This window comes from Pseudochaenichthys georgianus, chromosome 22, assembly GCF_902827115.2.
Source record: "Pseudochaenichthys georgianus chromosome 22, fPseGeo1.2, whole genome shotgun sequence".
NCBI classification, from domain to species: Eukaryota; Metazoa; Chordata; class Actinopteri; order Perciformes; family Channichthyidae; genus Pseudochaenichthys; species Pseudochaenichthys georgianus.
In genome coordinates this window covers 17,797,714-17,819,131 of record NC_047524.1, presented here as the reverse complement: position 1 = coordinate 17,819,131, position 21,418 = coordinate 17,797,714, and the positions used below count along the sequence as shown (strand labels likewise).

At 41.7% G+C, this 21,418-nt stretch overlaps 2 protein-coding genes across 3 annotated transcripts in view; one reads left to right on the top strand and one right to left on the bottom strand.

Moving 5' to 3' along the window:
* The window catches only part of LOC117467883 (formin-like), a 53,057-nt gene extending 43,445 nt beyond the window's left edge, over positions 1-9,612 (bottom strand). Inside the window, exons 1-3 of one of the 2 annotated variants that reach the window (XM_034111792.1) lie at positions 9,530-9,612; positions 9,253-9,337; positions 6,781-8,415 (exon numbers count right to left, since the gene is read on the bottom strand). In XM_034111792.1, coding sequence (XP_033967683.1) covers positions 6,781-8,341 — 1,561 coding nt within the window. In that variant the 5' untranslated portion in view covers positions 8,342-8,415; positions 9,253-9,337; positions 9,530-9,612. The remainder of the gene's footprint in view (positions 1-6,780; positions 8,416-9,252; positions 9,338-9,529) is intronic. The other variant, XM_034111791.1, reaches the window with a different exon arrangement.
* Positions 9,613-13,863: 4,251 nt separating this feature from the next.
* LOC117467443 (ryanodine receptor 3-like) overlaps positions 13,864-21,418 on the top strand; it is a 155,823-nt gene continuing 148,268 nt past the window's right edge. Inside the window, exon 1 of the mRNA XM_071201631.1 lies at positions 13,864-14,278. Coding sequence (XP_071057732.1) covers positions 14,231-14,278 — 48 coding nt within the window. The 5' untranslated portion in view covers positions 13,864-14,230. The remainder of the gene's footprint in view (positions 14,279-21,418) is intronic.

Here is a 21,418-nt window from a genome sequence, read left to right as displayed (position 1 = left end):
ACCACAGGATGATTCATTGTTGTGCACGGAACCATAGCAGGGGAAACACAACAGCATAACAGGTGTGATCATGTGTGACAAAGCTAAATAAGCAGCACTGACTGAGGCAAATTGTTTTCCTGTGTAACCTGCATGGGTAATTAAAGTGGAGCCTGTTAGAAAGCATGCATCAGAATCTTTTAGCATCAAGCAGAAGAGAGAGAGACTACTCTTTTTCTGCAGGCTTAAGGGCACAAAGCTATTTTTATCTGCACTTAGCTGGCCCTGTTCCCATCCTCACCACCAGCAGAAAGCTACACTTGATCCAATAAGGAAACAACGGCTGCAGAGCTCTGGGCTCAAACACAGATATTGATTTTATTTCAAGATTTGTTCGCTGCAACACAGCCATGGCGTACTCAGCAATACCACTGTACAATATGGTGAATTACAGATGTGAATTTGCCTGTGTTTTAAGTCATCCATAGTCCCTGAAGGAGTTCAAATTAGGAAATACTGCCCTCTCCTGACCAGGAAGTCTTTACTAATCTAAATATGTGTATTTTATTTTGGGCGATAAGTGCAGTGTAGGGATGAAGACTGAAAATAAAAATGTAAAACAGGAAGTACATTTTCAATTTTCAGTAAACCTGCAGTTCGCTGGGGAGGTTGGATTTGTTTGAGGCTTTTTAAGAGTACTGGGACTTAAATATGTACTGCTTTGTGGCACGCTGCAAACCCAGCCTCAACCTACAGAACCCTCCCTTAGGCGCAATGCCCCGAACAAGTCACATGGTATTAACTTCAGAAACCAGGCTAGAGCCTCTCCCAGGAGTGGCAAATGTAAGTTCACATTCTCCTGCACAGAAACAAGCTATATCGTGCCTTGGTGCTGCATTAACTGTCTAGAGAAAAAAGGAGGAAAAGTGCAAGTTAAGGGGAATGGGGCAGGGAAAGTGAGGTAAGGAAGAAGAAGGGGAGGGGTAGAGAGAGAGTAGAGAGGATACACATCTTGCAGATTGTTGACCTCAATTTCCCCCAGCTGTAAGACAACACCTTGGCCTGTTGGGGCAGATTTATGAGCTGGAAACAGAGAACAAAATCACATTCTGTTCGATAAGATGCTAACATATCCCATAGCCTCCCTTTGTAATGAGTATCCTTGAAGAGGACATACAGTATTATCATCCTGCTGCCCAGCACAGCAGCCACTTCTAAAGCCCTGCAAGTCGCCTTGTGTTGCTCCCCAGAGTCTGAGCCAAACGCTTAGAATGCGGTTATGTGCCCACACACAGAATTAACTGGGGGGGGGGGCTTCAATGAAATATGGAAGCATTGACATTCAGCTTCAGTACTCCAGCCCGATCAGCTATCAGTCATTATGAAACAACAGCAGTGCCTGCAGTCCCTCCACTTATCTTGGACAGCAGAGGGAAAAAAAGGATTAGATGAATAACTTTTCATTATGATAATGCTGCGCTCGGCGGTCCCGCAGTGGGAACTGCTGACTGTAGGTTGGGACACTTCCAAAATACAGAATTAAGCCCAGTCCAAGCCAAGGAAAGAAACTAATGATTAGAAACAGCTCTTCTACCTCAACTATCACATCTAGAAAATAACACCTGTTAATATATGTTCACAATATCCTTTCATGATTCCCAAATCCTTACAGTTAAACATGTTGTGCTTAATAATCAGTTAGACACTTAATTAAAAATGTAAGGTGGCCCACACTGCCACCATCTGGACAAAGAGGGAAATGTGTGTGTCCATGTAGTCAAACACACTGCAGCGAAGCTCTGATGTCAAGGCTGTTAGTTAGAAATACGTCATAGTTAATTAATGCACAACGCTGCAATATAAAGACGGTAAACAGATGCAGAGAAGAAACTCCTGGATGCATTAGGCTTGATTGGGATGCTTAATGAAGACACTGCACTTTTACACGCAACTGACACAGAGTTCACTGACCCTGGGGAAAACCGTGCGCATATTGCCATTAATCTCCCTCCCTGCTGCTCTAAAAGCTGAGGGTAAATCACAGTGTCTATAACTGAGGGGAAGCAGGGTGCAGATTGGATTGTCCATGTCAGTTTGGTCTGAAAGAAGTAATTTAATTCCAACTGGAACATCCCAACCCGAGATTGCAGCAATTCGTCAAATACCATCTGACAGATAATGCGCTGCCCTTTAGTCAGTGTACTTTAAGAGAGACAAGCAGCACAAACAGGTGTTTCTTTAGATGCTCCCTGCATGTGCTGACCGACACACCGTGCAGTAAGACGTCAGTAAATATCACAGCGTGTTATTGAGAAGCTGTCACACTGTTTATGTGCTACTGTAAGCATTACGAGTTGAACAATAAAGTATCTGTCGTTCCCTCGGATCAGAGGCCATCTGACCTGACAGGTGGGTGTGTCGTCGGTGGTCATTAATCCCCCTCTCACTCCGTCAGATGGTAATCACTCATCCAGGGGTGAGAGGAAGTTTAGAGGAGGCTGTGTCAAACTAAACAAAGCAGACGTGAAATCACTCAAAGGGAACTTGATCATTTCTTTCATATGAATGAAGGGACGACTGCATGCCAGACTAGGGCTTGAAAACATTGTTTTTTAAGCCTCAGCATGAACTCAACCTCGTCAAATTTCGTGATTCACACGTTGTGACAACTGGGATATTGCACTTGTTTGTATTAGTTGAAAGAATCCGTTGGAATTTTGTCAAAAAAATTTGTTTTAATTCAACAAGTAATTTTTTATATTCTAGCATTTATTGTTTATACTGAAAGCAGAAGAAAAGCAGTACTGTATAAACTTACATTGCAATTAATATTGTTCTAATGATATTCAAAACCTTATCAGATAGAAGCATGTGGTGCAGTGGGTTGAGCGTTGGTGTTGGGATCAGGGGGTCACAGGTTCAAACCCCACTGCAGTCAGCATGTCGTTGTGTCCCTGAGACATTTCACCCCAAATTGCTCCTGTGGGGATTGTCGACAGTATTGAGTATGTAAGTCGCTTTGGATAAAAGCGTCTAACAAGTGACATGTAATGGAATGTAATATTTTCCTCATATCATGTAGCCCTAAGCCAGAAAAATAACTATTTATATGCATATCTCGAAATCTAGAGCTTTCATAGATGAACACTAGTCTGTCTCCTCTGGTGCTACAGTTGCTAATTCTTATTACAGAACCTCAAACAGCTTTGCCCAGTCTGCCCTTTTATATCCACTACAAATCTGTAACCTCATCCTTCAAAGTAAAAGAAGTGGGCCATGTGGCATACTGAGTGCATCTGGCAGCCTCCACCCCTCTCCATCACTTTGAAAAAGGATCATGGACTTTCATATAAATCATGAAAAAATGCAGGATTTATAAATCAGCCTGTTTCTTTTGCACCTGACATAGCCGTATTTTCATGAGGCTTGTTGGCCGTGCACAGCTGTCGGGCTGGCTGATAGACTGACTGGTTCAGCTGGCAGTGCTGAGGTCCATGTCAGAGGAAGCTACGAGTAGAAACTCAGGGTTGAGTGTTAAAGCGCTGAGGGCCAGAGCAGCAATGTAGCTTACAAATATGGTCACAGTTCTGGACGCAGATGGGATAAACACAACTGAGGAAAGAGTGCTTTCATTGGGCCTGGCGGGGCACTGACTGGGGGACAGGAAACTTGGTTAGGTTTTATTCAGTTCCAAAGAGAGGGACATTGAGGAGAAGCCTGTTTTAAAGCTGATCATACTGAAAAGCACGAGATGGAACATTTCTAACATTTCCCAAGTGCAGCAGTCATTTATTAAAGACAACAAGTTAAACTGTATGAGAAGGACCTTTGTGCCCTGTTTGCCTGCCTATCGTATGCAGCACTGAGAAACGGCGTGAAACAGACTGCGAGAAAAGCTCTCTTTTTTGGCAGAATCCACTACATTATGTGAATAGAGCTGGCCCTTGTCTTCACTGGGCTTAACAATGTTGCATGGCAGGGCACTTGTGGGCATACACTCATGCTCTGCGCTGATCAGTTTCATATGACCTCGACGGAACGTATTGGCTAATCTGATTATGGTATTGCCTGCCATATGTCAGACAATAACACAAGTAGGAAAAGGAAGAAGGGGATAAGAGTAACGAGAAAAAAACCCTCAGAGAAACACTAATGGCAGAATATGGAATGGAAAGGGGTGTTTTGAAAGAGCTATCAATATTTTTTATCACAGTGGTCAATGAAAAAAAAAAGAAGCTTTTAGTGAAGAGCCCATAGAAAGTTATTATATCCATCAGCTGTAGATCGATATATTGCTTTAGGGGCATTGTTTTGGTTTTAATGGCACACACAACTTTACCATTTTGGTTTTAGTCACATTCCAACGTAAAAGCTTTTAAAGCACCAGACTGCAGACACAACAAGTCAATGGCTTGTGATAAAGATCTAGATAAATCCATGAGAAACTTGATTTTATACACATTTGAAAAGGGAAGTAACAATTGGACTTCATTTACCAGGTGGCCAGAATAAATGCGAATGCCATATATCTTTTGGATCCAAGTAAATGTCTCATGTTTATGGAGCTTATGTCAAAAAGGTGATAGCATATGAAGTATAAGAGAACAAGCAACACAAATGCAAACTTAAAGAAAAACTAAGAGATATATATATATAAAATAGATATTGTGTAAAACATGAAACAATATTATATTCACTCAGTAAATGTAAATGATATTCACAGACTGTGGTGCAAGAACATTAGCACATGAAGCAAACAAGATAATTGGTTACCTTATAATTACCATTACTAGTATCTGCATGATAACCACACTCATTAATAAGAGCTGAGCTTCAATAAGAAAGCGTAGATTAAAGAGCCCGGATCATAATCAGTTCACTATTTGCAAACCAGGAAGGGCCCGACTACACAGTGACCCACTTGAGGTCTTGTGATGTTCATTTATCTCTGTTAACATCTGAAGCGTGTTCAATGATCAGGCAACAAAAGGGCCATCTATTAAACAGCTAAAGCGGCAAAATCCACAAAGGGATATTTTTTCAGATTAAAAGCTTTAAGCCTTCACTGTGAAGACAGTGCAGCACAAAGCAAGTGTACCTTACTGTGTTATAGTCTCACATAGATATATTGGGTTATCATATCAAACAGATACATCTAATGATGACTCGGGATGTTTGCTCAAACCCAGCTCAGGATATTAAAAGAAACGGTGCTCTTAATGTCACTTTTGCAAGAACATTGAATTTAATAAAAAAGTGTGGACTGATGCCAGAAAATGTGGAATGTGTACGTGTGCCAAAATGATAATGTTGCCATTTGTGAATTCCTAGCTGAGGGGAATATAGGGACATAATCTCAGAGGGAATCGGTCCAAATTATCTCCACAGTAAAACTGGACTATCCATCCCCCTATCCACCACTCAGCTCAGCTCCACTCAGCTCAGCTCCACACAGCTCAGCTCTTCTCCCTTGCGCTCCTGCCGAGTCGGCATTTCTGGCTGTAATGCTTGAGCTTGGGATGGTTTGTGATGCAAGAAAAAAAAACACTCCTTACAAGTTCAGCAAAGTCTTTAAAATGGGATAAATGCATATATCCTGAAAAGGTCCAACTATTATCTATGGTCTATTAGAGAATCACATAATCAAAGAGAGGCCATCTGTTTGCTTCTGCAAATGAAAGATTGTGTTACACTGACCAAAAGGGATGACTAACCACGCTACAGACGTAGGTAATGCAATCATGCTAAAGCCTCCTTCAAAGCATCAGGCCAACAGCAGCAGCATCAACTTGGATTGATTCCAGAAAAAGGTGGATTCACTTTAAGCTAACACAGAAATGTCCTTTACTGAAGAAGGAACAACATGTCACGAAAAGAGCAATTATACTAAATACAAACTGGTTTTAAAAAAGGCCAGATCAGCCATTGTGAAATTATGGAAATTGACCAATGGGAATTTAAGGAAACCAGATAGGCTTCTGACCTTATTATGGCTTTGCAAATATTATATTGTATTGAGTGTTTAAGTCATTTTAACCAAGTATAAGATACAACGGTTGAGATTATGAATAGAGGAAAGCAGTTCTGCAAATAAGGAAACTCTAATCCTTCTCTCTGTAACCCCTGTGCCCGCTGGGTCCCTGATCCTTTGTCAGTCTCCTGTGAACTGGAGAGGATGTGGGTTTATGGGAGGGACAGCAGATCTCTTGAAACCCAAATTGGCAATGCTTCAGTTAACAGTGCACGAGGACCATGTTCAGGTCGAACAATGTGTCAAATGTGAGCCTTTGATCTGGGACACTCACTATCTCTGCCTTCCCTTGCGGCACAGAGAGAGTTAAAATGTAGCACGAGTGAGAATATTCTCAGGCCCTTGTACAACTCTGCTGGGTAGTTTTTAAATGTGTGGTCACAAGCCCTAGCCAGGTCGAGAACACAGCAGCCAACAAACACCAGGACTAGCATGGAGATTTTGGCAGGAAATGCTTATTTACTCGTCTACCTAGTTTATTAGATAACACGCCAGAGTGACAAAGTAGAACTCCCTTTGTTTGCGTAAAACTGTCGTCTGCTTCAAAGTAATTGCTGTCACAGACACACACTTTTCAATCTCTTTCAAGGCATCTCTTTCTAGTTCTGTTCTTTGAAATCCAGCAACAGCAATGCCAGATGAAGGGCACACTGACAAAAGCTTCGTGGTACTAAGATGATAAAAGCACTTGTTTCAGCATTCACATCAAGGCAGTTCAAACATGAATCAGTGTGTTCAAAGTAGGACGGTTGTGATTTCTAATAGCTCACCTGTTGTTGTTGTTGTTGTTGTTGTTGTTGTTGTTGTTGTGGTGGAGTTGCTGGAGGAAGTCCACCTGGAGTTGCTAGGCCGCCGCGTGAGGTTCAGATCCAGTCGGGTAAAGGTTCGACTGTTGCCGTTCTTGTCAATGGACTCTGTGAAGAATGTGGACTCATCTGTGTTGCTGGAGCTGGCTCGTTCATGGTCCTCATCTTTATCTGAGAGCATAACAATGCGGTGGTTCAGCTGTGGGCTTGCCTGCTTGGAGGACAGAGGGGACAGGACTGGGGACATGCTGTGAAGACTGTTGGAGGCGGGAAAAGACATGTTGAAGACCCCAGCGAGAGATGGTGAAGAGGGGCTTTTTTTGTGGTATCTGGCTGGTGGGTGAGGTTCAGTGGTATGGAAAAGGGGCAACCGTAGACCCTCAGAAAGCTTGTAACCCATCTTTTCTCTATTGAGACCCAGGAGGGAGTCCCCGTTTGGTCCCTTCCACTCTCCAAACCCCTGCTGGCAGCTGCTAGTCCCCGGATCTGGGTTTGAATGGTCGATATGTTGCACTCTCCCTTCCACATCCTGCACTTTGGTGACAACCCTCGGCCCAGCGTTACTCTGGTTGCTTTCACCATACAGCTGCTGAGGGAACTTGACTGTCAGGGAATTCTCCGATAATGGCTCACCCGAGGAATCAGACCCTCTTATTGGTCTGAGGTTGCTGCCGCTTTCCCGCCGCGTCAGACCCTCCATCAGGCTGCAGAAGGACGACTCATAACCCAGCTCACCGTCATACTCTGAGAAGTCATTGCAGAAATCAATGTCGGGGTCATATGTCCGGTTGTCTTCCATAAAGTCCCAAACCTCACGAGCAATCTGGAAGGGTTCCTCCATGGGCAGGATGGGGTTACTCACCGCACTGACATAAGAGCCGGTGACTGGGCTGTCAGTGACATGGCTCGAGGTCGGGGTACCTGGGATCTGCTGCATCACTGAGGTTGAAGATATGGACCCACTTTTGCGAGCACCAAGCTGTTTGGATAAACTTCCACTTGACACTTTCTTCTTCATCTTATTGTGGTGTTGGAAACCCTCTGTGGGGTCAAGCTTCTTGCCTCCCAACTTCTTCATCTTTTTGCTCTTGGATGTGGCTCTCTTGTGCTCTGGAGACACGGTCAGAGAGTGGTTGCTGTTGCCGAGGTTAACTTCCTGACCCTCCATGTAATCCTGGAGGTTCCCATCCTGGTTACCCATTCTGACTTTGATGGCACAATCCCTACACAGCGATAAGAGATCTGCCAGCAACTGATGGTGCTCTGCAGCCGCCTCCTTTGCAGCCTGCTGGCAGATGAGGAGTTCGCTTGAGGAGCTGAAAGACTGGCCTCTTTGTTCGGACACTGCAAGATCCTCCTTAGCCCGGTCATGGTCATTACAGGCCCTTCCTGAATGAGAGGCGCGGCTCTTGTACTTGAAGCTAGGGGCCAGCCTCTTGGGAAAATACAGGCTGATGTTGCTTAGTTCACGGATGGGTGCATACAGCAGCAACACAGTGTGTGTGCCCTCCATGATGGGTGCCATGTTATGATCACTGGAGCACTGTGAGTAAGTGGTCAGCCACTCTCTGGCTATTCATCACCTGGCCTGTCCAGACACTGTCAGAGAGAAAGTAGCACATAGGTTACTGATCAGTAGATATGTCCAACAACATGTAAGTCTACTGGTCTACTTACTGTACAGTGACTTCAATTCAAAGATTCAAAGGTTTTATTGTCATATGCACAAAGCTACAGTGTAGAAATGGCAATGAAATTATTCTGACCTGAGCTCCTCCAACAATGCAACATATATAATTTAATACAAAAATACAAAATAAAAAGTAGTGCAAAAAGTCTATATACATGTAAATAGAATATGATATGTAAAAGAAAAGAATATGAAATTAAATAATGTAAATGTAGACAAAATCAAATCCACTCTGAGGCCAGACTGTTAACATATTGTAAAGTTCATGCTTTAAAAAATGTAATCAACAAAGAATATGACACAGCTATGGCTCTAGAGACTATTTGTATGCTGATGCAGAGTTAGTTTGTAAGCATAACAATACAAACTGCTCCTCTACTACTCTACCTACAATGGGCCCTTCATATTTCACTGTCAAACCCATTAGTTAATTAAGAAGTTAATAAAATAAAATACTATACAAATATGATTGTTTACTATCACTATATCTTAATCCTGCTCTTGGGCATTACGTAGATGAAACATTTTTAATCCGCATTTCATCAACATTTCACAAGCTGCTGCCGCATAAAATCTGAGTGTCCCACAAGGTGACGACACATGCAAAGCCCGATGGCAGGGCTGCCATTTGAGCTGTTTACAAGCAAAACAGCCACAGCTATTTACATGTGCTTCAATGGATTCCAACACCTGGCAACATCTCTGAACTGTTTACATCATAACATAATCCCGTGAGTTACTGTCACCTTGCAAAGAGTCCGAGTGCAGTTGTTGTGTAAAGATGGCAGCATGGTGTACACTATCCCACGGGTGTAATGCTGTCCACTGCAACTACAAATCATGAAATGCTCTCTTTCATTTATTCTGAATTAAAATGTAGTCCATACATCTCGGTATTAGCATCATATCAGCTTCACTTCAATGTCGTATTTCAATTAGAAGGTGAAAGTACGTCACAGTCGATTGCACCTGCAGCAGGTAGAAGAGCAGCAGCACTTCGTAAAAATATAAACATTTACTTACCCAATGTAGTGGCATGGGAAATATTTCTTCACATCTCTGTACTGCAGCCAGCCAGTGCTCACCGCTGCTTCACAGGACTCGTTTGTGGTGATTGACTGGAGTTTGGTCCAATAGATAAACTCAGCGCCGGATCAACGCTATTTGATTGGTTCCTTAGTGTTTGTCACATCCCACATTTTGAGTCAGTGCAGCTGCAGCTCGCAGGTAGGCCATGTGATCGTTTTAAGTCAGGACATCGTACAAATAGGGAACAAAGTTTGGCTGACATTAATTTATTCAACAGTCGTAGCAGTTTCCAGTATTTCCGGGGCTAACATTTGCATAGTTACTCATGCAGAGAGGTAAGTGTGCGTGAAAGGCCCGAGGTGCTGCCATTTCTTACAAAACAGAGACACCTTGTGGTCATCTACTTTATCGCTGCCATACACTGTTTCAATTCGTAAGAGGGTTTTCTTAAATAATACAGTGTTCATCTCTGCCAAGGACGTTATGTTCAGAGTCCAGTGTTGTTTTTATTCCATGGGGCTTATCATCTTGAAAAACGTACATAAATTAATCATTTCTGTCATATTAAATTATGCCCTTATTTACATAATGCATATACATTTACATAATAATATTCACTGAGTAACCGAATTGGCTACAGACAGAACAAACTAGAGCCGTATACATATGGAACAAGGAATCAGGAAAAATACATAGACATGTATACCAACATATAGTCTATACACGAATATACGGAGATATATATAGTGAAAAAGTGTTGTTGGGTTGTTGAATTGCTTTTGTTACCTCACTTTATAGGCCCTCATTACATTTTTTCATTTTTTATTTTGATTAATAAAGTTTAGCATATTATTGTAGGTTGTTATAGGATACTGTGTTAAGACTTGTAATATTATATTTTAGGAGAAATTGGATTTACAGAATAACGTTTTATTATTATTCAACACGATATTTATTCCATTATCATTCAAATTACTTTTACTATTGTTTTATATATATTTACTATGTTATTTGTGTAACCTTTAAGTTGCTATTTCATGTACCTTTCGCCTAAGATCCCAAATATCCTACCTTTCATTGTTTTTAGGGGATGGTATTTGTAACAGAGTCACAGTAATCTGTGCATATGGTCAAGTTGGTGTTTATTTAAAGAAGATTATTTAATGGAATATTGTAGTCCACTTATTTCCCATATAGGCCAAAAGCAATTGAGAACGCTACCAACCAAGAAAGAAGGTTGAAACATCAATTAGTTGAATAAAGTACTTTCAGTGAATAATTAGGCTATACTGAAATGTGCATGTTATCATTACCCTGGTTGTTTAAAGGTCTGTCAATTGGGCAGTAGACACAGGATTGGAGGATGATGATGTCTAATCATTAAAAGAGGAATAACACATGATTTAACTGTGGGTGTATGGATAGAGGGGAGAAGGTTAGGATATTGATACCAAATTGAGGAAATGAAAGAAGGAAACCTGCACAATTAGGAAAGCATGTGTTTTGTCACCATGTTGACACCAGAGGGCGCCATTGCATTATGATTAGGGAGTAAATGTTTGTTTAATTTAGTTGGAGAGATGAGTAGGCTTGGCTGGGCTGAGGGTCAGCTCAGCTTTTAATACTATTCTTCCCCAAATTATGTTAAAAAAGCTCAAACAGATGGATGTGAACCCTTACTTAATCAGATGGTATCACTCCTTCCTAACTGAAAGACCGCAGCAGGTGAAAGTAAACTCGACCCTCTCTGACACACAGGTCATAAGCACAGGGGCACCACAAGTCTGCGTTAGCTCTCCTCTTCTCTTCACACTCCACACACATGAGTGTCGGAGTCAGCACACACACAACCACATTATAAAGTTTTCTGATGACACAGCCAATACTTAGTCTACTGACTAGAGACTCAGACATGTCTATGTATAAACTTGAGATGGAAGAGGTCGTGGTGTGAGGCACACAACCTGGTGTTAAATGTGAAAAAAACAAAGAAAGTGATCTTTGACCCCAAGTCAGTAGGTGATCACAGCCCCGTCCTTATCAACAGGGAGGGAGTTGAGCAGGTTACACCTTTTAAATATTTGGGGATTTATTTTGAAGCTCAGTTAGGCTGGGCCCATCAGGTGGATCAGGTGCTCAAAGATAAACCAGCGCCTGCATTTTCTGCGTCGGCTCAGGGTTCATGGAGTGGATACATGCATCATGTTAATGTTCTACAGGGCAGCAATTGAGTCTATTATTCGTTATGGCATCACAACATGGTTTGGTAACTTGTCAGTTAAATCTAAATCACAACTCCAGAGCTTGATAAAAAGGGCTGGAAAAATAATTGGCATGCTTCCACCATCCTCTCTTCAGGAGATATTTGAGGAGATGGTGAGAAAGCAAGGCCGTAAAATCACATGCGACCCCAAACACATCCTGTATAGAGAGTTTGAGTTGCTGCCTTGCGGCAAACTGTAAATTGAACAGGTATAAGTTTTCCTTTGTTCCGCTGTCAGTCAAGCTGCTGAACAGTCCGAAACAATTGTGATTATGCTGTGTTAGGAGTTGTTGGGAGGTGCAATGTTTACAGTGTAGTTTGTGCGATCGAGAAGGTTAAATAGGGGAAGTGTATTATGTGTAAATAGGTATGGACACAATAGGGATATGTGCAATTTGACGGACACTATGCATAGGTGCAATAGGGAAAGTGCAATATTGATTTGTGTATGAATACAGTAGGGAACGTGCAATATTTGATTTATGTATGTGCAATAGGGAAAGTTCTGTCCCTGTATGTTTCTTGTTTGTTTCTTTGCCATGTGATATGTGATCTCTGTTCTGTATCTATGACTGATTGACCTGAATGTTTTATGTGTATTATCTCGATGCCCAAGACACATTTCTCCTAAGGGAGACAATAAAGCTCTATCTTATCTTAACTCATTGACCAGTGAGACACCAAAGACCAGCTGATAGCTGTTGTCACTGCGTGTATTCAGTCCACAGAAAGAGTTAAAAGAACTTACATTGCATTTTTTATTGTATTCAGTCATTTATTTTCTTATCAAGCTCCACATTTGTGGAATCAGCTTCCAGTTTGTGTTCAGGCGGCAGACACCCTATCCGTTTTTAAGAGTGCGCTTAAGACCTTCCTTTTTGATAAAGCTTATAGTTAGGGCTGATTAGATTCAGCCCCTAGTTTTGCTGATATAGGCTTAGTTTGTCGGGGGACATCTTACTTCTTCCTTCTCTCTGTCTATACCTGTGTACTCTCATGTTCCGATTAACCCAGCTTCCCCAAATTTCTTTCTTTTTGGTGTCTATATACGCCGGGATCCGGAGTCATGGATGATCCTGCGGTCCTGTGTCCTGGATCGCGAGTCGTGGCTGTGGTCCTGGATCATCGGTCCTGGATGGATATCCTCGTGGATTCATCTTCCTATTATACACACATGCATCTCCAAACATTTGGACTACCTATGTTGCAAATGTATTATCTTTTCAATTTACACGCGGCATCTATTGCACGTCTGTCCGTCCTGGGAGAGGGATCCCTCCTCTGCTGCTCTCCCTGAGGTTTCTCCCATTTTTCCCTTTTTTCCCTTTAAACTGTGGGTTTTCTCCGGAAGTTTTTCCTTGTACGATGTGAGGGTCTAAGGACAGAGGGTGTCGTATTGTCATACTGATATTCTGTACACACTGTGAAGACCACTGAGACAAATGTAACATTTGTGATATTGGGCTATATAAATAAACATTGATTGATTGATTGATTGATTTCATGTTAAATAAGTCAATGACCTTCATCCAATGATAATGTTTTAAATAGTTTATCATGTGAACATTTAAATGTCAGTTTTGCCGACTGTACTGTCTTTGACAGCTTCTCTATTTATGAAATGAAGGGAAACTCAGGTTTACGCAGAAATAACCTTTTTCCGTTCACTTAATAAATTGGAAAACAACATAATAATAATAAATAGCTACATCATAGCATACACCTTTTGCAGATTATATTTCATGTTAACATTTATATTGTAGAAATGTGTGTCTATATTGGATGATATTTGCTATGCTTTAGGTCTGCCTTTTTCCCTTCAGCAGTGGTAACAAAACATTTTCTGTGTGGAAATATGTGTACACTATTGCTAAATCACCCACTATATTGACTGTGTTAACAGTTGAGGCATGTCGGTGTGCTGGGTGCTGACCATGGTGCTGATTAGGACCAGCACTGGAAACAGCAGTTACCATGAATGTCCTGCACACTGTACACTCACATTTCGATACATTTTCACTTAGCATTATTTATTACTGCGTAGCTCGGGGTTAGTGCAGGAAAAACAACCGCGGACGAAATACCTGTTCGATATTGCATCGCGTTCAATGCTCTGATGTTTGAATATTCGCGGTTTCACGGGTTGTATTCATAAGGACGGTGACGTCGGAGATAAAGACCCCGCTGCTGTTTCTCGGCTACACGACTCGGCTCCTCGCTGTCTCCCCGCCACACCGTCCCCAGTCGCTCCACCGATGCTCTGACACACACTCCTCCTTCGGGCGGTGTGCGGGGCTTGAGCACAGGGGCTTGAGTGACACATGCTGCGGTAGTCTCTCCGCTGTATGGCCGTGGATTAGCTATATGCTAATATCGATAGGGAAGAGGAGCCAGCGGAGGCTTCCCGAGTCTGAACAGGCTCCTTTGCAGCCATGGCTGAAGGTGGAGAAGGAGAGGATGAGATTCAGTTCCTCAGAACTGTAAGTACATTTCCTTCCGCTTGTACTTGAAGCGCTGCTCTGGCGACTGTGGAAATATGTGTAGCTCTATGTCATGGTGCGTGTGGGGTTATAACAGTGTATTGCCCTCTTGGCTTTCCTCCCAGATGTGAATGTATCCCGTAGCCTTTGATAACCCCCTGCTTTCTTGCAGATGTTCGAGGCGGTGATAGTGCTCCATTGTTTTGCGCATCGCTCACTGACAGCTATTGTCTTTTCTGCAGTCTCCGTTTAAAGAAGTTGACAACACCAAGTGCCATGTTAAACTTACATGCAACTTACTGTAGTGTCTACGAGTTCACAGGTTGACGGTGACACTGTGGTTTACCTTAGTCTTTAAATAATATAATTAAAAGGTGGGTTATTGTGGCATCACTTAAATATTTTTTTAAGATGAAAGGAGTTCTGACCCAGTGTGCATGCTGTGTTTATAATATATTCAAATGTGGTAGCCTGGCAGTATGGGCTGACAGTCCAGACAGTCACCCCAGGGTGCCTGAGCAGCAGCAAAGGTCTATGCAAATAGGAACTGAGGAAAACATTTAGCAATAAATATGGTATTTCTGCTCAAAAGCTATGTTTCTGATGCTGTCTTACCTGTTGGACATAGGGCCAGTGTAGACAGACTGCATTATATGCATACAAAGAGGCTATCATTTAGTATTAAACAAGCTCTAGCCTTTGTTTTCTTGGCTCTTGTAGTACACTACAGTGAAAATATGTACAACTTATTAAAAATGCATTTCCTAAACTGAAAATGTATGTTTAAGATCGGAAAATGCCTGGTTTTACAGCAAGGCAGTACACTATCCACTGTTGACATAGATAGATGGTGACATGATTTTCTCATCTACGATGAAATGCATTGAGAGGCATATCATGTCTGAAAAGACACGCTCGCCTAGGACAGATGAATGAGCAGAGCGCTGGAGGTCCTCCAGAAGACCCAGAGACAGTAGGAGGTGTTTGTTTGCAGATTTCTCTGGCACTGCTGCTGGTGTGGTTTCACTTTATTAGGCTGCTCACAGATGCACAACCTGCTGTACTTCTGATAAATGTAGGATGGATGTTCTTTTTGTTGAAGTTTCAAAAGACATTTGACAAGGAAACACCTCTCTCGTAATCTCCTAGCGATCAAGTGTAGTTTAACCTTCAAATAAAAGAACAGGCTTCATAGCACTACCTTAAGGTATCAAATGAATAACATGAAAGTGATTCTTGACTAACTCAGTGTTTCAGCACCGAAAGGCTTGGCAGTAATCTTTCAAATGTCCCTTTCTTTCACTCAGACAAGCCGATACCTTCTCCTCATTTGTCCTTCAGCCCACCCGACCTTTAACCATGGCACATAGAGGTCACCACATCAGCATGCCTGCCGCTCCAGAATGAGAGCTGACATTTCAGCACCACTTCTCCTTTTTCTGAGCTTGAACTGAAATGCCCCGTATTCACACAAGAGGTTTTTTTTTAATAAATCAAGAACAAGCTTTATGTGGGTTATGAGTTTAATATGTCTGGCTTGTATTGGTCTCATTTGTATGAATCACAGGGAGAATGTTTCCCAGATGTAACCGGGGAAGAAGAATTGAGATGACATTGACAAAAGGAAACGGCTGTTGCTTGAAAAAGGGCTTAGCAGCAGCTTGTTGCATCCCTCCACACAAGGAAGCAGCTGACAGGCTGTGTGTGTGTGTGTGTGTGTGTGTGTGTGTGTGTGTGTGTGTGTGTGTGTGTGTGTGTGTGTGTGTGTGTGTGTGTGTGTGTGTGTGTGTGTGTGTGTGTGTGTGTGTGTGTGTGTGTGTGTGTGTGTGTGTGTGTGTGTGTGTGTGTGTGTGTGTGTGTGTGTGTGGGTGGAATGCAAATGCAGAGCTGTAGCTGTGTGGTGCAGTCAGGCTGCACCAGACGTGCCACAGCAGAGCACAGTGCAGAAATTATTCATTAGTCCTAGCAAGGCACAGCTGAAATACTCGGTGTAGAGGAACAGAACAGATATACACATGAGTATGTATGTACATGCACACATTTATCTACATGGCTTTGGTCAGTCCTGCAGAAACAAATGCTCAGTTGCATCAACTTGCATGCACATAATGTCTATTCAAAAACATACATGATACACATGCACTGCAATGTCTCTAAACCTGCTTTACATTGGTTGCACTAAGTGGCAGGCAGTCTGTGAGGGGTTGTAGAGGCGGTATATTCTCTTGCCGGCATCCAAATGTTGCTTGTTATTGGAGTCAAGGAGCTTGATAAAGCAGTTTCACAAACTGCGTTTTCTCCAACAGCACAAAGTAATTTCCCTGGAGTGGAGCAGAAATTACCCCTGCCGGACTGCTGCCTATAAAGCCAACTCAGTGGGAGTAGGGGAAGAGAAGAGAGGGAATGAGCGAGGGTATCTCGCCATGCCATGGGTAATTTGATGTTGCAGTAAGAGGAACGGTGCAGATTGTGAGCCAGGAAAGTGAGAGAGAAGCTTCCCCAAAACTGCTGTTTAATGTCAGAGGGCGCAAGGGGGCCGCGCCAACACTTTAATAAGGCTGCATATTCTACACAGCAACTCTATTCGTCCTGTTTAGAAATTGGGCAAGTCCTCAGATGCACAATCTCCGGCAGCACTGGCTTCATTATAAGCAGTATAGTGAATAAAATATCTTAATAAGGTTACAGTAGCTCAGGCTGCTCATTATGCGAGTAGTTTTCTAAATGAATTGCTTGCCTGCCTGCTGTGCGTTGTGTCATTAAAGCAGATTGGGAAAACAAGAAGAAGAAGAAGAAGAAGAAGAAGGCAATCACTTTTTATTTTCTCACTCTGCTTTTTAAAACTCATATAACTGTCTTAGCAGAAGGCCTATAAAGTAAAAGCATGGTGCAGCATGCAGTGTGACCGACCATGCCCAGCCACACGCTGCACAGCTTCTCTGTTGCGAGGTTCCCTGCTAGGCAAATATCAGCTTCTGGGGATCTATTAACGGTTTGAGTGGGAGTAGCGACTTTGAAAAGGCCAGACTAGTGCTGTGACTAATGCACTGTGGCAGCGCTGGGCTTGTTTATGTGAAGCCACCGGTCTCACTTTTGCATCCAGGCGATGACTGTCAATGCAGCAACACAGAACTAACGCAACAAGATTAACCAAGACCAAAACCACATACGAGAAAAATCCTTTAAAGCAGCGTTCATTTGAGCTATGCTATGTCACCAGTGCTATAGAGCCTGCTGCTTCCTCACCCTACTGTGAACATCCTGCTGAGTGTCTCTTCCTTGTGGCTCTTCTTTCCCCTTTGACATATTTTTCATTTCAATGTTTCCCTTTTCACTTTTATCTCTCGCCTTCCTGCGGCTCTTATTCTCCTCACGTCCATTGTGATCTCCTGTTTCTTTGCTTGTTATCGATGTATACTAGTACTTGGTCTATCAGAATAATGTGCTGCATGTATTCTGGAGAATGTTGCCTCGAGTTGGAAATGGGGATGAGAGAGATGTGTGACGGTGGAGGCTGTAGCTGACAGCTTCACACTGGCAACTAAATGTGCCATTGATCTGCAGTGTGCAGTCAGAGATGCACTATTCTGACTCTGAAACCATGCAGAGGCTTCTTAAGTAAGGCTACATTGTTTAAGCAGCACATATCATCCAGGTTATTGCTGACCTTTCTTCACAAGCCGAAAAATATACATTTCTCCAGTGTGTCCTTTATCGTAGTGCATATACTTGTTTGAGCATTATTTCAGTGCTACAAGTACGCCAGACTTCATATTCATATTTCTGCTCTTCCTGCTCCTCTGTCACTTGCCCCATGTATAATTATTAGAGATCCCCATGAAATTATTCCCACAGATGGGAATTCAGTTGGGCACATCATCACATTCTACTTGACACTTAGGAAGGGAGCTTTAATGTTATTATGATGAGGTCCGCTGTCATTTCATGGTTGAATTAAAAAAGTAATGACTTGGTTTCATTAGCAACCACTTTTTTGTACCATACTGTTGCAGATTTGTGCGTAGAGATTGACTCTGAAATAACTTTCAAAGAAGTGATTTCATGAAATTTAAGTAAAATCACTTAATTTCGAGAAAATGTAGTCTTGTCCGGTGTTTTTGACATATCGTTTTGATGTTGCTTTGTGTTTTATGATGCAATGCCATCTGTCATCATTTCATGATGCTGCAGGAAAATGCTGGACTTATTTCTCATGTATTTATTGGTGACTTATTGACTGGAGCAAGTGTAAAATCATTGATTTAGTGGTTTGTATCCTGGGCGGGTTGCATTAAACTACACAGAAAGAACAGTTATATCAGGCATATCGGTCATGATATTGATTAAATGCATGCTTTCTTTCTGACCTGCACACACACTTCCATATCCCTACTGCAGTATTGATTTCCCTCATATCTCCCATTAACATCACCTCAGACCATTTCAAAGTTCAACTTGCAGAAAAGTAAGTTTGGGGAAAGGTTTAGTGGGGAAGTGTTGTTCAGCAGAAGGCTGTTTCTCTGTGTTGCGTGATGAAGATGGACAGATAAGATAGGCCTGTGATGTAGAGGGAATTAAGCCAGCAGGCCTGCCCACAGACAACCCGTTGTAAAGCTTCTGTAATGAGCTATTGATCCTGCTACCAAATAGAGAAATGTCCTCAGTAATGTCTGTGGCATGCAAGAAGGTCTGATGGATCTGCTGTTCAGAGCATGAATATTTAATAACGCAGTGTAGGAAGCTTTCTTTCCAGAGAAGTACCCTTTTTTATTTTCTCTTTGTTTGTAGAGCTCCAACATGTCTGCCTTATATGTTCACAACTATAGAATCAGAGGGTGTCAAGTCTTCATATGATTCTACCATTTTAATATGGACTCAAAATCAATTAACTGATCATTTAAATTGTCGTTTAATACATATATTATTTGACCCAAAGATATTTAACTTGGTGAGTCATCAAATCATAAACAAACACACAAAACAAGATTTAAAGAGAAATTAATTGAGATGCTTAACACTCTCCACTTTTGTACATGGGAACTCCCAGCTTGCAGTTTATGCATGGTAAATGTTGGAAATTTAAAAACAAAAAGTTAACAAAACTACTTGGTTAGCTTAAAGGTGCGCTAGAATTTGAAAATACACAGCCGGAAAAAATCTGCCACTTCCTTACAGAGCCCCTCCTCCAACACACACGAACGCGCATATGACCAATGAGGGCACGAGATAAGTTTGTGCACAGATGGAAGGCTGACAGGCAGGTAGGCCATCCAGTTATTTTAGCCGAGCCGGCTAAAATGATTGGTCTTGCTTTTTACAGTTTATACATACAGATGATAGATTTTTTTGTCAAAGCACTTAAGATATTCATTGCTATCGGATGTTAAGAGCATTCCATGGAATATAACAAAAAGTGTATCTCGAGCCGGTTTCTCAAACTTACCTACCCCACCTTTAAGTAAAAGTGCATAGTATGACTTAAAATGGGTATTTTTACTGCATTACTTAAGTTATTTGTATTTTTTTAATTTTAATTTTTAATTTTTTTATTTAACCTTTATTTAACCAGATAAAAGCATTGAGATAAAATCTCCTTTTCAATGCTGACCTGGCAAAGAAGGCAGCAACGTTACACATAACACATTTACACAAACATATAAAATACAGAGAACATAACTAAGAAAACAAAAGACGAAAAAGCAGTCACTACATTGTGCACATTCGGACAGTAAGAAAGGTACACTACTTATTACTGCAAGAGGAGCTGGTGGTAAGGACTTCAGACAACTTCAATGTAAACCATGCTATTGAGACAGTTTTAGGCTTGATTGAAGGTCATTCCAAGAGCAAGGACCATAATAAAAAAGACTCCTTTTTCCAGCCTCAGTCCGCACAGCAGGTACCTGGAACCGTATCCAGGCACTGGATCTGAGGTTGTAAGAGTCACAAACTGGGGCAAATCTGGCACATATGTAGAGTGGAAGCTTACCTAAAATGGCTTTATACATTAATAAAAAGCAATGCTGCATCCTACGCATAGTAAGTGAGGACCATCCAGTTAGGCTATACAGTTTGCAATGATGAGTCCTATAGGGTGCATTTGATATATAACGCAGTGCAGCATGGTAGAGTGGGTCAAGTTGGGCCAAAACAGTGGGACAGGCAAATCTATAAATGGTATCACCGTAGTCCAGCTGGGACAGGAATAAGCCAGAGACCAACCTTTTACGGGATGAAATTGAAAAACAACATTTAAGTCTGAAAAGGAAGCCAAGAGTGAATTTCAATTTCTTTGTTAGAACTTCAATATGGTGTTTAAAGTTCAGATTACTGTCCAACCAAAAGCCCAGATATTTGTAGGTATCGACAAACTCAACAGAGACGCCATCAAGGGTGTCAATGGAGAGGCAAGCGGACGCTGACTTGGGAGCAAAAAGCATTGCTTTGGTTTTCTTACTGTTCAATAGCAGTTTGGAATCAAGAAGTGCATGCTGCAGCGTGATAAAATCAGATTTTAAATTGGAAACGGCCATATCCAGAGAAGGAGCACATGAGTATACAATAGTGTCATCAGCATACATATGATAGATAGAAAATTGCATCTGATTACAAATATTGTTTACATATAATAAAAAGAGTAAGGGCCCCAAAATAGAGCCCTGTGGAACTCCCTTATCCAAGGTGACAGGGTCAGAGACAGTACTACCCAATCTGACGCATTGAGTACGGTCGGTTAGATCAATGTTGACTTTTTATTATTGTTGTTAAAACACAGCAGTCTCCTAGATAAGACGTGTGTGTTTTCATCCATCTACCAGACCTCTTCCATACACAAGCTTACGTGGACTTTGATTGCAAACATGTTGAGCATAACTCAAGAACAAAATATCTGGGAGAAAATCTGATTCCCTCAGAACGTAATTTACAATGAAGTCAAAAGTTAGAACAAAATACGTGATTTGTAATTAATGTAAATGTACTATTACAAAACCAGATCACCTCACTGAACTCATTGGAGTTTGATAGTTACATGTCAGCATTAGCATTTGGTTGGACTAACATATCTGTGTATGTTTCTAACATTCCAATGTAATGAATTAGCTTTGCTTGTTATTCACTCCAGGGACAATATAGCTATTG